The sequence below is a fragment of the Eschrichtius robustus genome, chromosome 10, assembly GCF_028021215.1.
Source record: "Eschrichtius robustus isolate mEscRob2 chromosome 10, mEscRob2.pri, whole genome shotgun sequence".
Taxonomy (NCBI): domain Eukaryota; kingdom Metazoa; phylum Chordata; class Mammalia; order Artiodactyla; family Eschrichtiidae; genus Eschrichtius; species Eschrichtius robustus.
Window position 1 is genome coordinate 19,914,814 of NC_090833.1, and position 24,222 is coordinate 19,939,035.

At 54.5% G+C, this 24,222-nt stretch overlaps 1 protein-coding gene across 10 annotated transcripts in view; it reads right to left on the minus strand.

The window, feature by feature from the left end:
• The window catches only part of COL27A1 (collagen type XXVII alpha 1 chain), a 143,178-nt gene that overhangs the window by 49,201 nt on the left and 69,755 nt on the right, over positions 1-24,222 (minus strand). For all 10 annotated transcript variants that reach the window (XR_011075193.1, XR_011075190.1, XR_011075192.1 and 7 more), the window contains 14 exons: positions 24,135-24,188; positions 23,424-23,468; positions 20,144-20,197; positions 18,821-18,874; positions 18,128-18,181; positions 15,252-15,305; positions 15,050-15,103; positions 13,405-13,449; positions 12,163-12,216; positions 10,442-10,486; positions 5,936-5,989; positions 4,027-4,080; positions 3,753-3,806; positions 157-210 (listed from right to left, as the gene is read on the minus strand). Coding sequence is in view for 5 of the 10 variants with exons in the window: in XM_068553300.1 (XP_068409401.1) it covers positions 157-210; positions 3,753-3,806; positions 4,027-4,080; positions 5,936-5,989; positions 10,442-10,486; positions 12,163-12,216; positions 13,405-13,449; positions 15,050-15,103; positions 15,252-15,305; positions 18,128-18,181; positions 18,821-18,874; positions 20,144-20,197; positions 23,424-23,468; positions 24,135-24,188 (729 nt within the window). In the remaining 5 variants the exon portion in view is untranslated. The remainder of the gene's footprint in view (positions 1-156; positions 211-3,752; positions 3,807-4,026; positions 4,081-5,935; positions 5,990-10,441; positions 10,487-12,162; positions 12,217-13,404; positions 13,450-15,049; positions 15,104-15,251; positions 15,306-18,127; positions 18,182-18,820; positions 18,875-20,143; positions 20,198-23,423; positions 23,469-24,134; positions 24,189-24,222) is intronic.

A 24,222-nucleotide genomic window follows, 5' to 3' on the forward strand; every position in this document is an offset into this window, starting at 1 on the left:
ATGGGTGGGGGTCCCACACGGAGAGTCAGGCCTGGGAGAAGCCTGGTGCTGTGAAAGTCACAGATCTCAGGGCTGGGCGGAGGGCAAGGACCAAGAGGGGTCTCTCCAGCAGGTGGCCCTGCCAGTGTCCGCCCCCGGGGGCTGGGCCGCACTTACCCGGCGTCCCTTTGCTCCCCTCATGCCCAGCGGGCCTCGAGATCCTGGAGGACCCTGCGGGGAGGAGAAAGAGTCTGGAGAAACCCCCTTTTAGGGAGCAAGTACAACACCGAAGGCTAGGCCTGCAGCCTCAAACAGGCGCTGTTCAGGAGCGGCCACTCCCGAGCCCAGCAGCTCCAGATGGAAGGACTTGGCCTGGTGGGAAGATCTGTCCCCCAGGAGAAGCAGCGGACGTGCTGCCACCTTGAGCAGGAGTCAGCGCCTGGGAATCTGGCAGCAGGGAGAAGCCATCCTGGATGGATAAGCCACTTCCTTCTTTATCTCAAAATCAACAACTGGAAGCTATGAGGACATTCCTGACCAAAATCTCCTCCAACTCCCACTTCCCCTTTTCTCTCTCCATCAGCAAGGAGAATATGGGGTCCCAAGTTCTGTCCCCCACCCTGACCTTGAATATTACCTGAAAGCATCCAGAAGGCTCCGACCAGGGCAGAAAGAGCCAGGGAGGGTAAGAGGGAGCAGAACCAGACCAGGGCCTGGAAGTGAGGGAGGGGGAGCGGGAAGCACGTGTGGAGGGGGGAGGGGAGGAGGGGGAGAGGCTGGGCGGAGAAGTCGGGGTGGGGGCAGGCAAAGAGAAGGGAGCAGGGCCTGGCCCAGGGAAGACGCCCGCCAGGGTTATCTCGGTTTGGTGAAGGAATGACAAGAAGAGACAGGGAGGGAGGGAAAGAAAAAACAGGGCTGGCTTTGTTCTTTGAATTCCCAGCACCTGGCCCAAGGCAGGCCGATGACAGGGATTAAGGGAAGGACTGAAGAGGACGGAGGATAGGAAGGGAGAGAAAGAAGGTGAAGAGAGGAAGCAGGCCGCCTCGCTGCCTGGTTTCTCTCCCCAGGTTCCAGCCCCAGCTACAGACGTCAAGCTGCGTCTTAGCCACATGGTTGGCCAAGGACCCCTCCAACAGCTGCAGGAGCCTCCCAGCTCCGCGGCGATTCTCAGACTGGGCGTGCTCCTTTTACAAGAAAAGACGGCCTCATCCCCCCCTCCGAATACCAGGGAGAGGCCCAGCTCAGTTTGGGGCCTCAGGAAAAACTCCTCTTTCTGCTCCTATTTCTCTCTTCCCAGGGCCTCAGGGGGCACAGACCTTTCAACTGCTAAAAGGCTGATGTGAGGCGCTGGGTCCCAACCTGATCCCTTGTCAGCAGAGCAAGCAGGGTGTGGACCCGGGCTTGGCCCCCTAAAAAGACAGATCTGACTCCCGGGTGAGGGAAGAACATGAAGACTGGGTGAGAATGGACCATTTTATAGAGGGATCTCAGACTGCAGAAGGCATGCAATGCGTCACTGGGAAATTTCAGGAGCCAAGTCTCAACTCAGAGGCAGTAGAGTAGAGTGCTTAAAAGAGCACACTGTTCCACCAGAGAACTAGGTTCAAACCCTGACTCTGCCACCTACTAATTCTGTGACCTTTGGCAAGTGACTTAAACTCTTTGGGCCTCAGTTTCATCATCTATAAAATGGGTATTAGAAGACTCCCTGACTCATAGAGTTGCTAGGAAGATGAAATGACCTGGAAGGTCCTCAGTAAAGGGTTGCTGTCAGCTCTCTCAAAGGGAGAGGAGGTCAGAAACTGGTGGTCCCAGGACCTGACTCTTCCCCCTCCAAATAATGGAGATAATAACCTTGGCTGACCTCAGTGGACTGTAGGAGAACATGGATGTTAAAGTGATAGGAAAAGTGGAAAATGCCAATCAGACGTGAACGGTATCATCAGAAATGTCACTTCCATAGTAACAGTCTTACTAATAATAGTGGTAATTATCATATCTAACAAATAGTGATAGTAATTATTATTGTTACCATTCATTAAGCACTTAGTATATGCAGGTAGTTTGCTAAGCATTACATCATGCACGGTATCATTTATTTCTCACAACAATCTCATAATGAAGGTGGTATTATGCTGACTCAGATGGGGAAACTGAGGCTCAGAGATGCTATAAATGTTGCCGACAATCACACAGCTAGTAAAGGGGGAGCCAGAATTTGACTCACATGTGTCTGATTCTGAAGCTTTCTGGACCTCCATGCTATCCTGCTTCCCCAGTGGCACTGGGGGCAGCTGGCTGTCCGAAAGGAGCCCCAAGAGATCCAAAGGCCCAGCCCCACAATGCAACAGAGGAGGGTCAATGGCAACCTTGGGATCTGAAAGCGGCAGCTCACTGTTTGATTTCACTAAGTCGGAGCCAAACCATTGAACCGATGGAAGCACTGAGGAAATGGAATGGGGAGGAGGTTGGACATGGGAGGAAGAAAGCCTGGAGGGAGGCTCAGGGAGGCTGAGGTCCAGGGGCACAGCTAGAATTGGATGATAGACCTCTAGCATCCTTGTTCTCTGGCTTCGGCCCTACCCTGGGCACCTAGCACTGTCTGGCACATAGTAGGTGCTCAGTGAAAGTCTGTTAATGAGTGAGAGGACTAGACAGTGAGAATCTTAAGAGCAGGATCTATTTTTTTATCATTTTTGCAACTCCAGGACTGAGCATGGGCACAGCACACGGCAGGGGCACAGAAAAGTCTGGGAACTGAGTTGGCCTTGCTTCCCTAAGTGGCTCAGAGAACTGGTGTGGGCGCACTTCCCTTGTGTTCAAACCACCGAAGGCTCCCGTTCCCTCCTTCCTCAGACCCCAGGGAGCCCCTCAGTCTAGCCTGTGAAGGCACCTGAACTCATCACCCTCCAGGCTTGCCCCAGGATCCTGCCTGTGCCGGTCCCCCTCCCACCATACCCTTTCCACCTGCCTGAAGCCCACCCCCCCATCCCCTCGCCCCAGAGTGGGCTCCCAGACTTGAGCCTCAGCCTTGGCCGAAGTGAGTGCCCTGCCCCAATTCCCTCCGTCCTCCACCAGCAGAGGTGGAGGGACCAGAAGCTCCACGTGCTCAGGGTGAGAGCCACCCAGCCCCCAACCCTACCTCACCCTCGGGGGAGTAGGAGGGACCCCTGAATCTGGGTGCTCCTGGCCACACCCTCCCCCAGCCCCCCGCCTCTCCCACCTCCCTGCCTTGGGATCCTCAGGAATATCCCTGGTTCCTCAGTCATCATGAGAAGCCCAGGACCCCTGTATCCTTGGCCCTTCATTTCCCATTTTCTTCCTTGCTTTCTCCATAGCAGCTGTCACTTATTTACTGGCTTCTCTCTCCGCCACACCAGAATACGAGCTCCTAAAGGGCAGGGACAGCTTTCTGCCTTGTTGATGGCAGCTCCTGGAGTGGCACATGTGACACAGTATTTCCTGAGTGAATGAACAAAGCAATAGAGGAGCCAATGACCATGATACTCCCTTGCAATGACCATCCCTATGTAATGAACATTAGTTGCCTGGTTTCGTTTCACCCATGCAATCACACTATCATGACCATGATTATTTCCTCTATTTTTCATATGAGCAAAATTTAGGTGCAGAGAAGTTCAATGATCTGCCCTGACAATACAGCCGGGGAGTGGGGGAGCTGGGATTCCTGGTCTGTCTGACTTTGAGGCCTGGACTCTTCACCATGACTCGACAGTGGGTTTGAGCTCAGGGAACATGAGGGCTTTGCTTACCGTAGGTCCAGGCTCTCCGGGGGTCCCAACACCACCTGGAGTTCCAGGATGACCCTACCAAGAAAGAGATGAAAAAGAAGGAATCAGCTCTGGAAGGTGCCTCTTCCTCCTGTAGTACTGCCTTGGCCGGCTCAGCCCCAGCCCAGGGCCTCCTGGAAGGTAAAGGAGCCGGTCATCGTGAACGCCTGGGGTACGCGGGCGCAGGCAGAGGAGAGCAGAACTGTCACCGCGGCTGTGACAGGAGAGGGCAAGGGGATGCAGACTTGCTCCTTACCATCGACCCCTTGGGTCCGGGCGCGCCTGGGGGTCCCATCATGCCCCGGTCACCCTGTGATGGAGACAGCAATTCAGGGAGGTCACAGCAGTGGGGTGGCTCTATGGGGGGAGGGTGCAGAGGGCACTCCAGCGACTAGATAGGTGCAGGGACTTGTCCAAGGTCTATAGCCACATCACCCAGGGTGGTGACAGGGGGAGGGGGGAGTCCTGGGATTTCAGTCAGCAGAAGCCAAGAACCCCAGCAAGTCCTAGGAGGCCTCAGCATCCACTGCGGTGTGCCACACGGTGGGCTTCCCTTGGGCAGGGATGGTCCAGACCAATAAACACGTCATCCCCTTTGATCCTGGCCCACGTTATGTGGTCCTCATTAGGCCTGGCATCCCCTGGGCTGGGCTTGCTAAGGCAGAGATGGCAATATAAGGCATTTCTTTTATTCTCCCCACCCCCTGCCCCAACCCAGATGAGATGCTGGAGAATCAGAGGTGCAACTTAGTCTCTCTTGACCAATCCAGACAGATCGGGCAGAGATGGCAGGTGTAGCAGACAGAGCTATGGCCGGAAGGCAGTGGCTCTGGGTTTAGATCCTGGCTCTATTTGTGTGAAGCCCTCTTTCTTGTATCCGCACAGCCAGCAAACGTTTCTTGAGCATCTACTATGTGCCTGGCATGATATGCTAGACCCTGAAGACACGATGGTGGGTAGAAACAGACAGACCTTGCTCACGCGGAGTGAGACAGAGTGTTACGAGGAGACTGACACAAATCACCAAAACAGATGCAAACTGGGGTAAGTGAAGTGAGGGAGTGGGTCTTGGTGCTAAGGTGTTTCACTAGGGGATTTGACCCCCCGAGTGCAGGGGTGTGGTGGGGAAGGCTTCCCTCAGAATGCTGAAGGATAACTGAGAGTCATCTAGGCAAAGATAGGGGGATGGGAAGAGTGTACCTGGCCGAGGGAACGGCACGGGTAATGGTTTTCAGGTGAAGAGGGACATAGAACATTTGAGCAACAAAAGAAGGCCAGAGATGGCTTTGATATTGCACTGAAGTTATCAAAGATGTTACCATGGAGGCAACAGGGTGAAGGTTACACAGGACCTCTCTGTGCTATTTTTTGCAACTTCCTGTGAATATAATTACTTCAAAAAAATGTTAAATTTAAAAAAATAAGAGGAAGAAGAGGAAAAAGAGAAGGAGGAGGAGAAGGTGACCAGAAGGTCTGGGACACAGGGAATGATAAGAGGGAGGTACGGGATGAGCCTGGAAAGCTAGGTGGGGCCAGATTAGGACCTCAGTCTTTCCATCTATCCAATGGGAATAATATCAACTCCCGTAGGTCGCCTTCCTGGGGAATCAGATAAGCCTTCCCCTCAAGGGCCCATGGGAAATGGGAAGCCACAAGCTATGGGCTGGGAGCCAACGTGGGGCAAAGTGTGGCCATGGAAACTGAATGTGGTTCAAATCCCAGCTCTGCCACTTCCTATCTGGGTCACCTTGAGCAAGTCACCTCCCCTATTGGAGCCTTGGTTATCTGGTCTGTAAAACAAAGCTGCTGGCATGAACAAGGCGAACTAAAGAACTGGGCTCCTTTTTTAAAAGATGACTCTTTGCCTCCTTCTGTTGCCAGCCCCATGCAGTGCCAGAGCGCAGCTGTGAGAGGCCCAGACCACGTAGATGGCTGTCACACAGACATCTAACTGTGTTCGAGGAGGCTGGCAGGAGGGCACGGCGGAAGCCCCAGGGGATGCTGGGACACGGAACAATGGCTCTTTGAGGGTCTGGAAGGCCAGGGAAGCTAGGAGAGGCCAGGGAGGGAGGTCTGACACCCCCAGGGCAACTGGCCCCTTCACCTTTTAATAATTTCAAAACACAAGCTCTATTTGCTTAGATATTCCCACCAACACGATTTACCTTTTCTCCCATGATTCCTGGCTCCCCGACCAGACCAATGAATCCCAGAAGTCCCTATAAGAAATGTGTATAAAAGCAAGAGAAAGAAGGAAGCAACATGAATTCAGAGATGTGCTGAGTTTCAAAGGCAACTCGCCCACATCTCTCTCCCACTGGAGCTGTCTCCCCGTGTCTCCTGCCCCGTGCCGGGTCACCCAGCCGGCGTGGGGCTGCCACCGAGGAGAGAGTTGCCTCTCTTTGGGCACTGTCCTGACTCCCTTCGCTCCACCAGATGGTTCTGATTTTGGAGCCAAGCGGCGGGGCTGCTGCCAGCATCCCTGGGAGAGACACACATTCTTCCCGCGCCAGAAGCTGGGAGGCAGCTACCTTTGGGGAGGGGGTGGGATAGGGGAGTTGGGGGGCGGGGCAGGGGAAGGTCCTTCAGCGGTGCTGGGAAGAGGCCTGCCTGTGAGAAATCTGTCCCCGTCTTTCGGGGCCCTGGAGCTGTTTCAAAGAGAGAAACAAACCTGTTGGCGGGGATAGAAACACCCTAACAGCCCTTGCCAAAAAGACTTGATTGAAATCTGGGAAGTGAAGGCCTTTTTACTGTCTTGTGAAAGGCTTCCTCTCCTTTCTGAAAGAGCGTACACACACACACACACACACACACACACACACACACACACACACACACACTGTGGTTCCTGTTGCTCTTTTTAACTCCACTGGGTGATAAGTGGCCTCTGTGTTCCAGGATGGTTCTAGGTGGCTGCAGGCCTCGCTGCCGCCGGGAGCAGGTGACTGGCTCATGCTCCGTGAGGGGGAAGGGCTTAGTTAGAGGAGTTAACCCAGGAAGGCAGGCGATTGCCAGCCCAGACCCCACTCTCTTCTCTGCTAAGGAAAATTCCAGCAGATGGGGGTCTAGTGTGGTTCAGGGGTGCAAAAGTGGCTTTGGAAGAGCCCAGGTTTGTAGCCAAGAGTTTCCGGGAGAATTCGGCAAGACTGAGGGATGAGTGGATTTGCCCCATAAAACCTGCTCCCTGTCCCCAAACTGCATCCAGAAAGAAATGAGACCTTGAACCTGATCCGAAACAGATCCGAAGTTGTACACTCAGGCAGTGAAGCTGGCCCACCTGCCAGGCAACTAGAGCGAAGAAAAAGCATCCAGTTCCAAAGGGTCAGCTCTGCGGGGCTCAGAGACAGTTTTAAAGTGGCAGCTCAGACCAGTGCTCCGTGTGTCTCGTGGCTTCAGCCTAGGATTCAACTCTGGTCTGTGTGGCTCCAAAGCCCATGCACCTGTCAGTCACTCCAACACGTGTGGCCATGAGCAGGGCACAGGTCTGCCTGGCACTCCAGCACCATCACCATCCATGGGGGCCTAGTGCCCTGAGTTCACAGACCCTTCAGGGTGGAAGTATGAGGTGAGAGGGGTGCGGTTCAAGGTATGAGATCATGGCTAATAAGTCACAGAAAATAACCAAGTATCCCTCCCATCCTATTCTAATTTATTTTAAAAGGGCACGGGGTTAAGACAGAGGCCTGAGCTCCCCACAAGGGAGCAGTCAGACATTTAGAGGATGCCGAGTAAAGGGAATAAAAACTGCTCTGTTAAGAGGCCCCTGCCCAACTGGCCCAGAGAAACAGAAATTTCATAGCTACTTTAAATTTATGAGTTGTTGGGTCCTGGAAGGCAGGCAGGTCATAAACTTCAATGAAGAAGCCAAACGGGATCCTAATGAATAAGGGCCATACAGCCCACTCCCTGCCCCCATCCCAGGACACCCTGTCGCCACTGGGGCACTGTCCCGGAACATCCTGGCACCCTGTCCCGTGGGTGGAGCTGAGGCTGGTCCAGGGAAGCTCGACCCCGAGGCCCAGGGCTTCCACCTGGCGGGGCTGGTGGAGAAGCACCTCTGACAGCTGTGGGCACAGTTGGCTCCTCTCAGCTGGCAAGAGGGCATGGGGGGGTGGTGAGGCAACATTGTCACCTACAGTGGGCATGGCACAGACGGGATCTGACTCCCCTGTTTGGGGGAGGAGGCTGGCCCGGTCCTTACGCAGTCTACAGATAAAGGCCTGTTGTCGACTATGGGGTTTTTTCTCCCTCCCTCCCTGCTCTCATATGACTCTCTGCTGGGTGCTGGGGATGCAATTGAAACAAGACAGTCGTGGGTCCTCTGCTGGACTAGACATCTCAGGGTTAGGTGTTTAGAGGCCTGGCTCCCCCCTGCACAGAGCTTCTTAAAGGCAACGCTCATGCCTTGTAATTATCTTTGTGCACCCAGCACCTGGGACAGGGCCCGGCAGGCTGGCTGCACCCTAACTAGCTGTTGGAAAACTGCAAGAGCTCAGGGCAAGGGTTTTCTAGTCTCTTCGGGGCAGGTCATGGGAATCCAGCGGGCCTGAGTGTCAACTTGGGCTCTGACGGGTTATGTTACCGCCTGGGAGATCTCGGGCAAATTACTTAACTTCTCAGAGCCTTGGTTTCCTCATTTGCAAAACGGGGCCAATACTACTGACTGTCATAGGGTTGCTGGAGGAACTGCCGGGGATGGTACGGAAAGTGTTTGGCACAGAGCCTGGCACCTAACAGGTACCCGATAAATGCAGCAGACACTGTGATTATAAGGAGGTCCTTATACTCTTTCCTGGGGATCCTCTGATTCTCCCATGAACAGGAATGCCTGCTCCTTCCCACCTCGGGAGAGGGCCAAGGGAATAGCAGGCATGGCACCCCGCATGCCTAATGGCAGCCACTGGGCTCCTGCCTCACGGCTCAGACGGGTGTCTCTTTCCTGCTCAGCCGGCCGGGCAGCTAGCTGAGGGCTCTACTGAACAAGTGAGCCCAGGGCTGCCCAGGCCAGGTTCCCACTCCTCCTGCCCCAGCTTTGCCACCACCTTACTTGGTCATCTAAGTCCAGCCCATTCTCCTCCATGAATCCCAGACTGCCAACATGGACCAGGATCCAGGGGTTCTTCACCTGGGGTCCCTATAAGGCTCCATGGATGGATTTCAGGAGGCGGGGGGGGGGGGGGGGGGGCGGCCCATAAACTTGAATGGGAAAAATTACCACTTTTATTTTCACCAACCTAGTTGAAATTTAGCAATTCCCTCAAATATGAATGTAGGCAACAAACCCACAGCACCTGTAATGGTCACAGATATTTACATGTCACATTACCGTCACTGCTGCAGAGAGTTCAAAATGTATCAATAAGGCTTGTCACCACTTCAAAATTGAGGTTGTGACTGGACCCGCTGTTAGATCTCGCTATTTAATGCAAGAATAAAGAAGCAGATCTTTGAGGAGATCACATTTTAACGTATTGTCTTATTTGTATTTCAATATAATTGATTTCCTTTGTAGTCCTTTGTTTTGTATTTTATGCATTTAAAAGTTCTCTATTCTAAGAAGGGGTCCATGGCCTTCACCAGCCTGCCAAAGGGGTCCAAGGCACAAAAAAGGTTAGGACGCCAGGACAGAGTGATTTCTAAGGACCTTTCGTGTCCTGCCATCTTAGGATTCCGAGTATCTATTTCCCGAGGGCCCTACCATGAGCATAACTATGAAATTAAATTTGCGGAACGTATTGCCTGTTTTTTTCCAATCAGGAAATACATCCAGGCCACGGCCGCCCTTCCAAACTCCCAGGCTTCCCACAGAATGCACTCGAATAACACTGGAAAGGTTTCAAAACTCCAGTCCTCCCCCCGCTTTAGTTCCTTTCTTCCCCCCAACAGATGTTGCAGGCCCTGGTGAGGAAGCTCATCGTGCGTGTGACTCTCACGCCATTGATGGTGTTTCTCGGTGGAGACAAATTCTTCTGGGTCCCCAGCATCATTGATCCTTCCAGCCTGAGGCAGGTCCTCACAGGGTTCAGAAGGTGGGGTCCTCCTTTAAAGGAGTGGAGGAGACTGCTTGCTACCTTCCAACCCGGGCTACAAGCCCAGAGGTGAAGCTTTCAGGAGTCATGGGGCTGCAGAGGGGGGACTGAGGCCGGCCATCCACCCAGCACCGAGGGCCCTGGACCTCCTTCTCCATGACCACTTGTCACCTCCTCTCCTCTTCAGACCCTGACCTGACTTCCCGACTATCCAGAACCACTGGTTTGAATTTCATCTTCTTTATAATTTAGGGATGCCTGGACCAAGAGTCCCTGGCAAGTGGCTCTGCTTCTCTGGTCTTCAGCTTCCCCGTTAAATTGAGCATGAGCGGCGACCGTGAAGGGCTCTTCCACTTTTCACGTTCTGGGAGCAAAGTCACGTAATGTCTTTGGGCGAATGCCCCCAGAACATCTGCAGAATCAGGCCGTGGGGAGTGGCCTCTGTGACTGAGATTCATGGCTTTTTCATTCCGTGACCTCACCTCCCTCAGAGCCAGAGTCTGTCCGTGTCAATGAAAGGGGAAGATGAGCGAACCTACCTCTCCAGCTGGGATGGGGATGAATGAGGTGCGTGTGTGTGCTTCCCACAGTGTAAGCGCTCAGTAAAGGGAACCGATATGCTCCAAGACAGTGGTGACTCACCTGCTCACCCATGGGCCCCGGCCGTCCAGGATTGCCTGGTTCTCCCTGCAGAGAAACAGAGGAGGGTCACTTGGCATGGGTGACAGGAGTCTAGGCCTCCTGGGGGACACCCCAGTTGACTGGTCTTAGTCCCCACCGGTGGGGATGGACCAGGAAACTCAACTCCTGAGTCTGGCCTTGGAGACTCCAAACAAGTGGCAGGGTCAAGGGATACTGGGACAGAACCTCTGGCCCCAGGGATGACCCCAGTCACCATTCCCTCAGAGTGGCCCTGGGCAGATTACTTGGCCCGAGATCTGTATCTCATTTGGGCCCTTCATCAACCCATTTTGTGGAGATAGAAACTGAAGCTCAGAGAGGTGAAGTGACCTTCTTGAGGTCACACAGTGAGCTGGAAGCAGGGCTAGAATTGGAACTTTGGTCTGACTGATGGAAATCCCCATTCCTACCGCAGCAGGCTGCCCCACCGCAGGATGAGCAGGGAACTGGGGGAGTCAGGGCACCTGAGTACCGGACCTAACCCACCAGAGCTCTGCCACCAGCTCACAAGTGACTTTGGTGGGTCTCGCCTCTGCTCTGGGCTCGGCATCCCCAGCTACAAATAAGGAAAATCAGACTCATTTGTCTCCGAGGCTATTTCCAGCTCTCATACCCGGTGGCCGTTCGCAGCCTCGTCTATCTGCTGGGACGGCTCCTGCTCCTTCTGCGGCCAAAGCCACCCTGGTGAGCAGACCCATGGGATAAATCCACCCAGGCTATGTCACTGCTCCCACTACAGAAAGACAGCTGGTGTCTGAGGGAGAACGGCCGAGACCTCAGAGGGCAGGACGTGGGCTTGGACCAGCCAGGAGTTTGGTTTACAAATGCACGTGGCTCACTGTGATCCCGGCTCGAGCCTCAGTCTCCACCCCAACTCCTCCCCCAGACCTCACACTTGGGACCCCCAGAGGGGCCAGACAGACACAGACACGGGGGCCATTTCCCCTGAGGGGAGGGGACGTGGACAGCCTGGGTCCCCCAGCCCTGCCCTCACCCTCTGTGCGCTTGCCCAGCTGTAAACTTGGCCCAGTGACCCCTGCAAAGGACGGCTGGGGAAATCCAACCTTCAAAGGGAGTGCCTGGAAAGGCATTAAGCTGCCCATGTGTTGAGGATCATACTCTCCTACTGGGGCCAGTTCTTTTTTGATAACTTTAAAAAAACTGTTAATAAATGAAATGCATGTTTATGGTACATGATGGGGAAAATACAGAAGCCCAGAGAAGAAAATGGAAATCTCCTGTAATCCCACCACCCAGAGATAACCCCCGTCCACATTCCAGCCTTTGCTCTGAGCCTTCAGGAACAAGTGTAACCAGCCCCTGCCACAGGCTCATTCTGCACTCTTCCACTACGTGACCTGCTTCCTACACCCCCGCCATCGCCCCCCGCAATGCACAGGCATTTTCCCGTCTTGTAAAATCTTCCAGCACGCCACCTTTGGTGGCTGCATTGTACCCCATTACTTGCACGCTGCCCCACTGGGAGACACTGAGGTTCTGTCCATTTTTTCCTCTCCGTTACCCATACATACTTTGTGATAAACGGGGACCATTTCCTCCCTTTTTCACAACAGGCCAGAGATTCAGGGGTCATCCTAGGGCCTCATAGGTTGGCTCCCCCTCTCTCCTCTCTTCCCCAGGCGTTCTCTCCTCCCCGCCCAGTCACTTCCAGGTCCCCTCACCTTCAAGCCATCTGGGCCAGGCCTTCCAGGAAACCCCTTTCTGCCGGGTTGACCCTGCAACAGGGAGAGGTGAGTGAGAGAAGCCAGGAGGGGGCGGGGATGCAGAGCCACTATGTCTCTAGGCTGCCAACTGTCCTTGGGGATGCGGGGAGGGTCTACAGCTGTGTGACCTTGGGAAGTCCCCCTTCCCCGGCTGGTCTTGTTTGCTGATGGGGATGATGAAACCTGCTTTCAGGGAGTGAGGAAAAGGAAGGGACTGGAACAGAAGACAAAGGACACAGGGGGAATGGAGAGTTTACACCAGTGGTCCTCAAAGTGTGGTCCGGGGCCCTCTGGGGGTCCCTGAGACCCTTTCACTGGAGATTTCACTGGAGGTCAAAACTATTTTCATAAGAATATTAAGCTGTCATTTGCCCATGTCACTCATTTTCATGAGTGTAAGTGGACTTTTCCAGAGGCTACATGACACGTGGTATCATCCACAGATGGAACGCAGAGGCAGAACGGAGGATCCAGCTGACTCCTATTAAGCCAGACGTTAAAGAGATTTGCAAAATATGTAAAACAATGCCACTCTTTTCATTAGATGATTTTGCTTTGGAAAATATAGCTATTTTTTTTTTTTAAAACCTATTATTTTTGTTAACATGAAACGGGTTTGTTATTAATTTTGAATGAATTGATCCAAAGTTTCTCAGTTTTAAGTACTCATATCGAGACAACCCACACAAAGAAAAGCATTTTGGGTCCTCAATCATTTTTAAGAACGTAAAGAGGTCCTGAGACCAAAAAAATCCACAAACTGCCAATTTATGCAATCGCGACTGAAGGTGGGGCGGGACATACACCTTCCCTCTGGAAGGCCACTTGGAGCAGTGGAGAGAATGCAGAGTCAGGTTCCAGGCAGGGAATCCTCGCTTCCTGGCTATGAGATACTGGGCTAAGCCCTTCGCTCTTTGAGCCTTGAGGGCCTTGAATGAAACTAAGAAAGGCACTGTCTCTCTCACGGGAGAATCAAATGAACGGAAATGGATGCACAAAGCACCAGCACACAGTAGGTGCGCAAGAACAGTTTCCTGCCCCTTGTCTCTCTCCTCTGGGGTCTGTCCTAGCTCCATCCCTGGGGGGGCCCAAGGCCCTCACTGACAACTTCTCTCCAGAGCACCAACCAGATGTTGCCCACCTGCACACAGCTGGCTCAGCACTGACAAATCCCACCTCCCCCGAGCCAGCAACACTCACCTCCAAGCCAGGGGCCCCTGGTGGCCCCATGGGTCCCTCATCTCCCTAGAGTCGGGAGACACGAGAGAGGAACAAAAAGGAGAAAGTTAACCCAGCGGTTGCCTTGGAGAACTTGACCTGTTAGGAGGGGAAGGGGTGGGCACAGGAGAGCTCTCCTGGACCTAGAAATGGTGCACCTGGGCCCCCTGCCTAGCCCCACCCAGGGCAGAGGCCTAGAGGCCAGGCCACATGGGGGCTTCAGTGTGAATGGGGCTCCAGGTGCCCTGTGAATGTGGTTAGCCCGGGCTGGTGGTAGTGCTGGGCAGGAGAGTCAAACCCTATCATATGCTGTGGGAGTACAGCCCAGACGGCAGCTCAAAGATACGGGCTCTATTCTGAGCTCTGCCATTTCCTCGGTGAAAGAACTTACCCTCACCGTGCCTCAGTTTCCCCACCTGTAAAAGGGTGCAGGGCAGAGAGGATCATCCTAAACTCTGACGAGTAGCCTAAGTTGAGTTCCTGGAGGAGAGCCACGATGTCTCATTCTTTTTTGAAGCCATGCCCCCCGACATCACTCAGGATGAGTGTGCCCAGGGTCTAGTGGGTGTGTGGTGCATGAAGGCTGGGAGGCGGGCACAAGAGAGGGAAGAGATGGAGGACCGATGAATGTATGAGTGGACAGATGAATCAAGACATGAGCAAGTAGCAAGCATACGAGTGGTAACGTGGTAACGTGAGTGTAGACGGAAGCACGGGGCTGGTGCCGTCTTTCCCTCCCACCCTCCTTCCCGCTTCCCGCCCGTGGAGATGCCTCAGGCCCTCCCACAGGCTCAGGCAGCCTCCAGACTGGCCCGTCTGGCATGCCAGACCCGGAACCAGCCTGAGAAGGGATCCACGTCAGCCAGATGCCTGCCTGTGGTCGTGGTGAGTCTGGGCCTCCTGCACCCTCACCCAGGGCTGTGTGTCATGGGAGACCCGAGGCCTGAGGCCAAGGTGTGCAGTGGAGGGCCTCGGGCACGGGAAAAACCCGGGACCAGTCTGTGAGGCATCCAACAGCCCTCCACCTGATGCTCCAACAGGCCCAGAGAACTTGTGAATCCCCCTCATCATGAATGAGTCAATAAGCACATCTTCACTCTGCCACTTACTAGCTGCACAAGTCATGTCACTCTCTGGGGAGGCCGGAGGCAGCCCCCAGGAGCCCAGAAGTTATAGGGTCTATGCCATGGGCTTTGGGTTCAGCAGACCTGGGTTGGAATCCTAATGCTGCCTGCCACGAACCATGGGACCCGACGTAGTGTCTTTATCCCCCTGAGATTCAGGACCTCACGTGAGCCGACGATTCCTTCCCTCCCGTATCAATACCCCAATAAACTGTGCTACTGTGACCAGGAGCAGTGGCGGCGGCTCTGAGAGAGAAAACCCCAGGGCAAGGGGGCTGCCGTGGTGGGCGTGACCCGCCAGTCAGGCCGGGGCAGAGAAGGACCCTGGAAAGGTCACGGGGCAGGACTGTAAAGGGTGAGCTGGAGGGCAAGCCTGAGGTGGCCCTGGGCCCTGTGTCTCCTGACTGAGGGGCCCTGGCCCTCATCTAAGGCCTCCAGGACCCAGGAGAGAGCAGGCTGGGAGCTGGGAGGGATGGGCAGGGGGCAGGGCCAGACGGTCTCACCTCTGGCCCCAGCTGCCCACGGGGTCCCGGCAGGCCTCGAGCTCCAGGCTTACCCTGGTGAGAAGGGAACAAAAAGGGGTCTCAGAGGCGGCACCTCCATCTCCATCACAGGCTGGCAAGACTCCTGCTGGCTTGGAAGCAGGCCCATGGTTTCCAGAGTTGTCATCCTCATCAACTGGAGCTCCCCTGGGCAGGGACTCACCTTCATGCCTTCTGGGCCGTTGTCCCCAGGGGGGCCAATGTCTCCGGGAAATCCCTGAAGGGAAGCAGAGAGCAGAAGTGACCCAGGGGGACTCTGAAGGGAAATAATAAGACCATAGGTCTTAGAGGGGGACCGACCTGGGTTTCCATCTCATCCTGCAGGGGATGTGACGCTGGGCAGTCAGTTATCACAGTTCGAAAACAAAGAATCAGCCCCTACACTTCAGAGAGGTGCTGAGAAAATGAAGGAAGACAAGGCAGGAAGGTCTTAGCACAGGAACAAGCACATAGCAAGTTCGTCTAATCCAGACTTTCCCAAGTCCTAAGCCTGGGGCAGCCAGGGCCTCAGAGCCAGCCGTCCTCTGCTCTGAGAGGTGCCATCCTTTACTGCAGGGATCCTCTATGTTCTGGGTTTGTTGTGACTTTGAAAGGCTCGAAAAGGACTGATCTAGTAAATCTCAGCTCATACCGGAAGCTGAAATTCCCACTGAGATTTACTAGACGGATGACTGTACAATGGAAGCTTCTTCCTGACACGGAGCAGAATCTGCTCCCTTCCCCAACAGAAAAGGCCTGCCCTTCTCTGTCCCTTGCACGGCTTCTAGTCAGGGGCCCGGGGCCCCTCAGTCTGGCTTCCTCCAACCGCCCAGCTTCCGATGTTGGTGATCACTAGGACACCCATGCTTCTCTGGGTGCGAACTGACCAGCACAGGCCAGTATAAGAACATCCCCTTCCTTGTTCTAGGTGTAATACCTCTGTTAATTCAGCCTAGAACCCCATTTGCTTTCAGGGCGGATCCACTACTCCCTCAGTTTTCTGCCAGCCAGAAACCAAAGCCTTCTCATATGAATCCCTGAGATCAGAATGCTCCCCGACTTCGCCTTTGTAAGTGGCTTTTTCCCCTTCCTCTTTTGAGCTTTTGGTAACTCCCATTAAATTCCAGCTCAAGCATTCTCTCACTCTTCTCATTAGCAAAGGCAAGAATGGTCCTGAATTTGGAGCTAACACACATGGAGCTAAAGCCCCATGTCTTTTTCTTCAAATTGAAAGACTCAAAGTCCCATTCTGCCCCGACTCACTGTGTGACCCCGGACAGGTTTCTAAGCCTCTCTGGGCCTCGGCTTCCTCACCTCTCAAATGGCGATCATAAAATCATCTAACAGGGCTGTTCCGAGGCTTAAAGAGAATAAGGTGAGCGCAGCGCTTAGTTCAGTATTTGGCACCTGGTAAGCACTCAATAAAAATCTGCATTCCAAAGGGTTTTGGGTCCTGTGTCCTGGGAAAACAAAACAAGTCTGCCTGGGGTGGGCCCGTCTCCAGGGAGAACTTGAAGGTCAGGGTCCTGATCAAATTCTAGCACTCACACAGATCGGACCCACTGATGAGTGAAAGAGCTAATTCACACGGGGGCTAGGGAGCTGGAGCTGCACCCACGGTCGGTCGCCGAAAAGAGGCAAAGACCCGGGAAGGCGCTGACATGCTCGTCAGCTTCTGTCTTCAGCTGAGCCAAGCCATCTTCTGGATACTGAGTCCGCCAATCCAAACAGAACACAAAGATGGGGGAGGAAGACCCCACCCCCGTCTGTCCAGGGACCCAGGAGGGAGCCAAAGAGCAAATAAAGACCTTCTTTGCTACAAGTAGCAGAGTGACCCTGAGGAGGTCACTCCCTTGCTCTGTGACTCAGTTCCCTCATCTGTAAACGGTGGTAGCAATATCTCCCTCACTGGTTGTGGTGACCATTCAACCAGTTCTCATCCCGAAGATACTAGGCAGCCTCCTGGCATGAGGAGGTGCCTAATAAATGTGAGGCAGCAGGCTTTCCACCCGCACTGGCCAGACTGCTGCTGGGAAACCCGGACTCTCAGAAAAGTCTTTTTCCACAGTGACCAGGGGAAGGAACCAGGTCCATGGAAGAGAGGCCAAGTCCATTTGTCTAAAGATAGGACTGTGTCATGGCCAAAGTCAACAGAGTGGAAAGTAGAACTTGTAGCTTTCAGGAAACACTCTCTCATCCATCCGGGCGATACCAGGAGTGATCTTTGGAGGGATCTGGAGAACCCGGCAGAACTAGATTTCTGTCTCTGAGACCTTATGAATGTGCAAGGCCCCAGGCCAGGGAGGTGTGTAGAGGTGGGGTGGCGGCTAGGGAGGACCTAGACCCCCTGAGACAGACAGTAGCCCTAGCACTGTCCACCCTGTTCTCCAGAGCTGGTCCCCGTACTGGGGTTTGGGGTGGGGTGGGGGGAGAGCAAAAGGGGCTCGACTAGCTGCCTCGCTCCTTTGTACATAAATGCCAGCTGATGAACATTCAACATACCTGTGCTCGTTATCACATGCATCAGAAACTCTCAGGTTCTACTGACTCAACTAGAGTTGTTATGTTAATTGCTTTATCCATCCTTCATTATTTCTCCTTCTCCATTCAAACGCCAGAATTTTACACTTGTCTCCTGCTCCCCATCCCTGTGAGCCGTGAGCCCTGCACTTCTCCAGGGTGGCTGTGGGCAGTTAGAAAAGTTCCAGGGCTCAGACGGGTTGGATGCCTCAAACCTCAGGGTAGAGAACGTGGGGAGCTCCCGTGAAGGGTCAAGGCAGTGGAGCTCAGAGGGTTTTCCTGATGTTTGTTTCTGGAAACTGTAAAGGCGGCTACGAAGCTGGGGAGGCTGTCTGAGGCCAGCTTCTGCCCCACTGCCTTTGAGAGCCTCTAGGGAAGCCGGGAGGCACAGAGGCAGAAAAGGAATTTCTATTCTCAGCCCCATCTCTCATCTGCTGTGTGACCTCAGGCAAGTCTCTCCCTGTCTCTGAGCCTTGGTTTCCCAAGCACAACACCCAGTCCCAGTAGCAGCCAGACACAGAGAAATAGGCTATTACATACCTCGGGTCCAGGGGGCCCAGGAAACCCAACGGATCCTTTGTCTCCAACTTTGCCCTATGGAAGAGAAGAGATTGTGGCGGAGGCAGGGCTAATTAGTGAGGGTCTACCTTCCCTGGATCCCCTGTATTAGCCCCCTGGCTGGGGGTGGTTGGAAAACTCAGGAGAATATGAGTGAAATCTGCCTGGATAACTGCAAGGAGCTACGGTTCAAACCCCATCTCCTACACTTGCTAGCCACAGGATCCAGGGCAAGTCACTTCACCTCGGAACCTCACTTTCCCCATCTGCAAAATGGGAGCAATAATAAGCCTCTAACTCCTGGGGTTGTTGGCAGACTTCAGAGAAGTATAGCACAGGAAGGATCTGATGCACAGTAACATTCAATAAATAAATGACACCCACTGCTATTATTAATAATGTTACTATTATTTTCAAGACATTGGGAGCCCTGATTCTCACCAGAGGTCTGCCAGTGACTGATGCCTATCTATGACGCTGGGTGTACTCCTGCCCCTCTGGGCCTCAGTGTCCTCATCTGTAAAATGGGTGAATCTCCATTTCTGCTCTGCTCTATTCGCCTCCCAGAGCTGCTACGAGAGGAAAGGAGATCCTGGATGTGAAAGCATCTCTGGCCACATTCCATGACCATTTGGAGAGGGTGAGGTTGGGGATCTCAGAGCAGAAGGTACTTACCACAGGCCCTGGCTTCCCCCGTGCGCCTGGGAACCCTGGCAATCCCTGGCTCCCCTGAAAAAGATGCAGAGCAAACTGGGGTTAGTAAGGACCGGAAATGGCCAGATGAACGGCTGCTTGGTCATCCTTGCCAGCCTGAGGCTTGGAGAACATCCACTTTTAGGGGGAGGATGAGCTCCCCAGTCCTTTTCCCTGCTTGCAAGTTCCAGCTTGGCAGGCCTATAGGCTGGGACCCGGGGATGCAAAGGTGAAACAGCAGCTCCTGTCCTCACCAGGTCATCCTGGAACCCGGGACCCTGGGCCTCCAAGCAAGCACTGAAGCGCCCTTGATGCCCGGGGAAGTCTGGAGCCTGGGGCCCAGCTGGAGAGGCAGCCAGGCCTGCGTGGCTCGCAACCCGGAGACACTGAGGCTGGGTCAGGACGGGCCAGCCAGGAGGGAGGGGAGAGGAAGAGGCAGGGCTGGCCAACATCTGGGTCTCGTTGACTGGCTGGGTGAGGTCCAGATGTGGCCACATGGTGCCGGACACAGGCAAAGAGGAGCCGGCCTCGGCAGGCTGCCTGGGTTCCTCAGTCAGTCAGGCCAGCTACTCACTCAGACGTGTCTTAAATGTTCACCATTCTGTGCAGGACCCTAAGCTGAGCTCCTCCGGGCCAGCCGGCGGCCCTATCCTTGGGAACCTGCTGTCTGGCAGGGGGCTGAGCACAAATCCCCATCAGCCAGGGGAGAAATGTGCTACCGCAGGTGATGGGCAGGGAATGAGAATGGCAGAGAAGGGAATGGCCACTTCCTGAGCAGTAGAGAAAACGGCATCCACGCGGGGTTCTGCGGCGGGGCTGGGCCGTGCACAGGCTGGTCGGAGGGTGTGCCCGGCTGGGCAGCAGTGTGTGCAAACTTGAGGTGCAGAGGGCAGGTCAGCGGGGCTGGAGCACAGGGCTAGAAGGGCGAGGGGCAGGAAAGTGTCAGAGTGTCCTGTGCACTGGGGGTCCGGGTGCCGGGGCGAGGAGCCAGGACACCACTCTGGGGGCAGTAGGGAGCCATGGATGGGCTGTGAGCACAGAGCAGAGCTGGGCCCTCAGAACAATTTTGTGGCGGTGAGGAAGACAGACTGGGAGGGAAGAGGCTGGGGCCTGGGAATAAGTCAGGAGGCCATTGTAAAGTCCAGGGAAGAGACAATGAGAGGGTAGACGGAGGATGGAGAAGACAGGATTGTGTGAAAGGAAGCCATCCTACAGGCGGGTCCTGGCCCTTGACAGGCCCTGGGAAGGAAGCCAGAGCCAGAGAAGGGCAGGGCAGGGGGCAGGGGGCGAATCTGCTGCAATTACCTTGTCTCCTTGGAATCCGGTATCTCCTGACACACCCGGAACCCCTTGTTCACCCTAAATACACACCAGCAAAGAAGGTTACGATGGAGACCACGGTGGGTTCTGGAAGTCTCCCCGACATCCAGACCCACTGGGAGGGTACAGCTTTGCTGAGGCTGTTCCTAAAGTCGATCTGCCCAGCAGCAGCCTTGTTAGAGAAAAGGGCAGCTCCCAGCCCTGCCCTGCCCTGGGTGAGGAAGGTAGGCCCTGCGGGGGACAGAGCCAGCTTATGTGCAGGTCTGCCTGGGGTTGCTCAGGTGGCTGAACATTCCACTAACAGAAACTAAACTGCCCAATGTCACCTGGCCTTGTCGGGAGAACAGACACTTGAGGGTCAAAGGAGCTGTGCCTTGATCTTTCAACCTCTTCATCATCAACTGATGTCACACAGAGGAGCGTGCAGCCTGGACAGTGGCCCCGCACCACTGAGGGTTCTGAGTGCATCTGTTGCTTGATATTTTTCACCGCCAGGCTGTGAGCTGTCATTTTGTCCTTCTGTGGGAGTTTCTATGCCAGCAATCTGCTTCGGTCTACTGCTAATTAGCTGCTTTTAATCAGCTATAGCATGAGAAACCAGAGCACCTGGCTACTTAAGACTATGTGTAAACGGCGAGTAAACTGGTCTCGAGTTAGGTCTGGGTGTTTCTTTTCTAAGATGACACACTGCATGGGCTTGGTGACACTGATTCTGGCTGTCGGAGGCCCCTTCTAGTCCCTCCCTGTATTCAGCCACATCCGGGTAAATGAGCTGTCGCAGAACCAGATTGGGAGATGTTTCTCCTTGGAGCTGGAACTGTCTCACACAGCCCACATCATTTCCAGCTTTCCATGTTGGTACGTTGGCCCCAGGACTCAGAAAACATTCACAGCCCCGGGAGCAGCTGGAGGAATGGGGAGAAAAACCCAGGAAGAATGGAGAATCTTAGAGAACTCATGTCGTGAGCTAAGGCCATGATCCAGCAGAACTTCCTTGGTAGAACAAAAGCCAGAATTTTTTTTTTAAATAAAAAAAAATTTTAACTTACTTTGGTTTTTCCAGTTTGGAAAATCTTGTACAATATCCCAGAATTTTAGGAACCAAGGAACATTTTTTTAAAATGTCCAAAGGAGGAGTAAAGATGGCTTAAAAAAAAAAGTTTCAAAGGCACCTAAGAAATCAGGACAATGGATTTGGAGAAAGCTGGGCCTGGAGCAGGAGCCTGGGTTCCAGAATGTGTCACCATGGGGAGAGAGGGAGCCAGGTGGTTGTAAGTGGGACGGAGGCCAGGCTGGGTCATGGACAATCTGGGATTCTGGGCAGGATGACCATGGAACATGAAGGGGGGGCTCCATCATCCCAGGGGAGGGCCAGGGGGTAGGGTGGGAGTGAAGAGGGGCTGATCAGAACCCTGCCCCCCGAAATATTAAGACCCTGCCCCAGCCAAAGGGGCAGAAAAGAGATATCTTTTGCTTTTCTTATTTTTCTTTTTTTTCAACGCTGAAGACTTATTTGATTTTCCTGAGATCTACGAGCAGGAAAATAATTTTCTCCTCTTTTTTTTTTTTTTTTTTTTTTCCAGTGCTTTCACCTCTCTCAATGTCCCAGGCACCACCAGTCAGCAAGCCAGCCGAGTTCTATGTAACACATTGATTGCCATGTTCCTGAAGAAACAGTGAGCTGGAGGCCAGCTCTGCAAAGGGCCTATGAAAAGCTCCCTGCCTACACTCCTATTTCCCCCACTTCCTTCCCCTCCTCCATGACTTCAACATTTCCAGAGTGCTGATGACTCACAACGCAGGGCAAACAGGTAGCTGTGGGGAAGCCCCACCTCCAACAGAAAGCCCCTGCATCTCCAGAGGGAGGGCCGTGGAAGAGGGGGGGCTTAGCAAAGTCAGCAGGGCAGAGCCAGGGGGCAGAGCTGAGTCGGCGAGGCAGAGGGAGCTGCAGCTGGAGGCTTGGGCATGACGGGAGGAGATGGGAAAGGGGGAAACAGATGAGAAGACTGGGCTGAGCACGGCACGGCCAGGTACCTAGGGGTGGGAGTGGGTGAGACAATCTGGGGTGCCCATTTCTGCCCAGCAGCTCTAACTTTCTGAGTCCAGGGTCTGGGCTGGCTCCAACAGATCACTGAGTTTCCTTCGATGCATCTCTTCTCCTCTTTGGGTCTGCTTCCCCGGCTGTGAAATGTAGGCACTGGAGGAGGTGACCTCTAAGGGCCTCACTGGCTCTGCCCTTCCGACCTCAGTCTTGCTTCGTGGTGGAGGTCTCTGTCGGCAGTGCCTGGGTTCAAATCCTGGCACTACTTACCAGCTGTCTGTGCTTGGCAAGCTTCCTATCTCACAGAGGGGTGGAAGATGCGCAGGCTAAGCCCTGCAGAGCGCTCGGAGGGGGCCCAGCGCCGGTACCTGTTCCTGTTCCTCGGATTTAGGAGGAGCAGAGTCATCTGAAGACAGGTGCAGAGGCAGCCTGGCCCCGGGAGCAGCTGAGCAGCTCTTATCGGCTCAGGTTTGTGAAACCTGGGAGGCTGCCAGAAGCTCTCCCACACTCCCTGAGGCAGAGGGGAGGGCAGGGAGATGGCCACAGGGCAGAGCACAGGGGCACCACTCCCTGCCCTCCATGTCTCCTGGCTCAGATGCTGCAGGACCCAGGCCAGGTGCTGCCCCACGCTGGGCCCCGGCGTCCCACCTCCCCACCTCCAGCTCTGGTTTGGCCCGGGGTCAGTTCAGCAGCAGGGCTGCGGAGGGCACGTGGCAGCTGGCAGAAAAGCAGGTGGGAGCTCAGGGGTCCGTCCTGGCTTTTCCGTTGCATTTTCAGACTCTGGGATGGGGCTCCCCGTTCTCGTCTGGGCGGCTGATGCACATCTGTTTCCTCCTACGCCTGGGAGGGGTCTCTGGACCCCCCATCAGCCCTGCCCTGGGGCCCATCATCTCAGCACCGCTCCTCCCCGCCCACCCCGTGTTCTGTGGCTTTGGCCTCAGCTTTGCTCCCCAAATTCGGAGACCTGCCTTACCCTACCCCCAACCCGGGTCTCAAGAGCCCCCCCTACTCTGTCTGCCAAGGTCTGCGTGCCTCCAGAACCATCTGCCTGGGTCCCACCCAGAGTCACAAGGAAGAAGCTGGGTAGCGCAGATTTAGCGGGTCCAGAGGGGAGGCAGTAAGAGTGCAGGGGAGAGGACCTGGCAAGAAATCAGCAGCAGCGTCGAGGCTGAGGGGGTTCGCATGCAGACAAAACACAGTGCAATAAGGGAGTATTCAGATCACCTTATCACCTTTCAGTCCGGGTTCCCCCACGTTTCCCATCAGTCCCTGCAAGACAGAGGCCAGGGTTCAGCTGTGAGGGAGGTTCAAAACCCCACAAGTCAAGAGCCCTGGCGTAAACCCACTGGCTTGCTGCAAGACCCTGTGCTGGAGGCCCCAGCCCAGAGGGCAGTGGTGTGGATTGAAGGACCATGAGAAGGGGAGGTTGACTTGTGAATCGCAGTGCTCTGGACACATCCAGGGGAGAAGGGTGCCAATGGGGAGAGATGGGCTTCATGAGCCGTGTCACACGCTTGTTGGCCAAATGGAATCATCCCTGGAACGTGGTCCGGGCAATTTTAGCCCACCTTTCTCCTGCATGCCCATCCCACTCAGGGATGTCCTGAACTCACTGGCTTGCCATTATATAGAGTTTCTGTGCTCCTGGTGATGTCCCCCACTGGACTTTCAGTGCCCTGAAGTCCAGAACCAAGTCTGACTCATGCTCAGCTGGAGGACTGCTGTCCAATGAAGATGTCTGGCATAAATGACATGCGGACGATGAACGGCTCTCAGGACTGAGAAGCCCTGAGCCCCTGATCTGCCACGTTCCACCCCAGCCCCCCTCTGAGTGGCCCCCAACACCGTATCAGGGTAGCCTTCCTTCCGGGCTGAAATGAGTCAGGGGGTGCCCAGCTGTGATGAGACTCCAATTAAGGGACAGCTCTTGTTTACCTTCAGGCCCTTGGGTCCTGGGTAGCCAATTGGACCCAATGCTCCCATGTCGCCCTGGGAAGAGAATGAGAAGAGGACGCCATGAGAG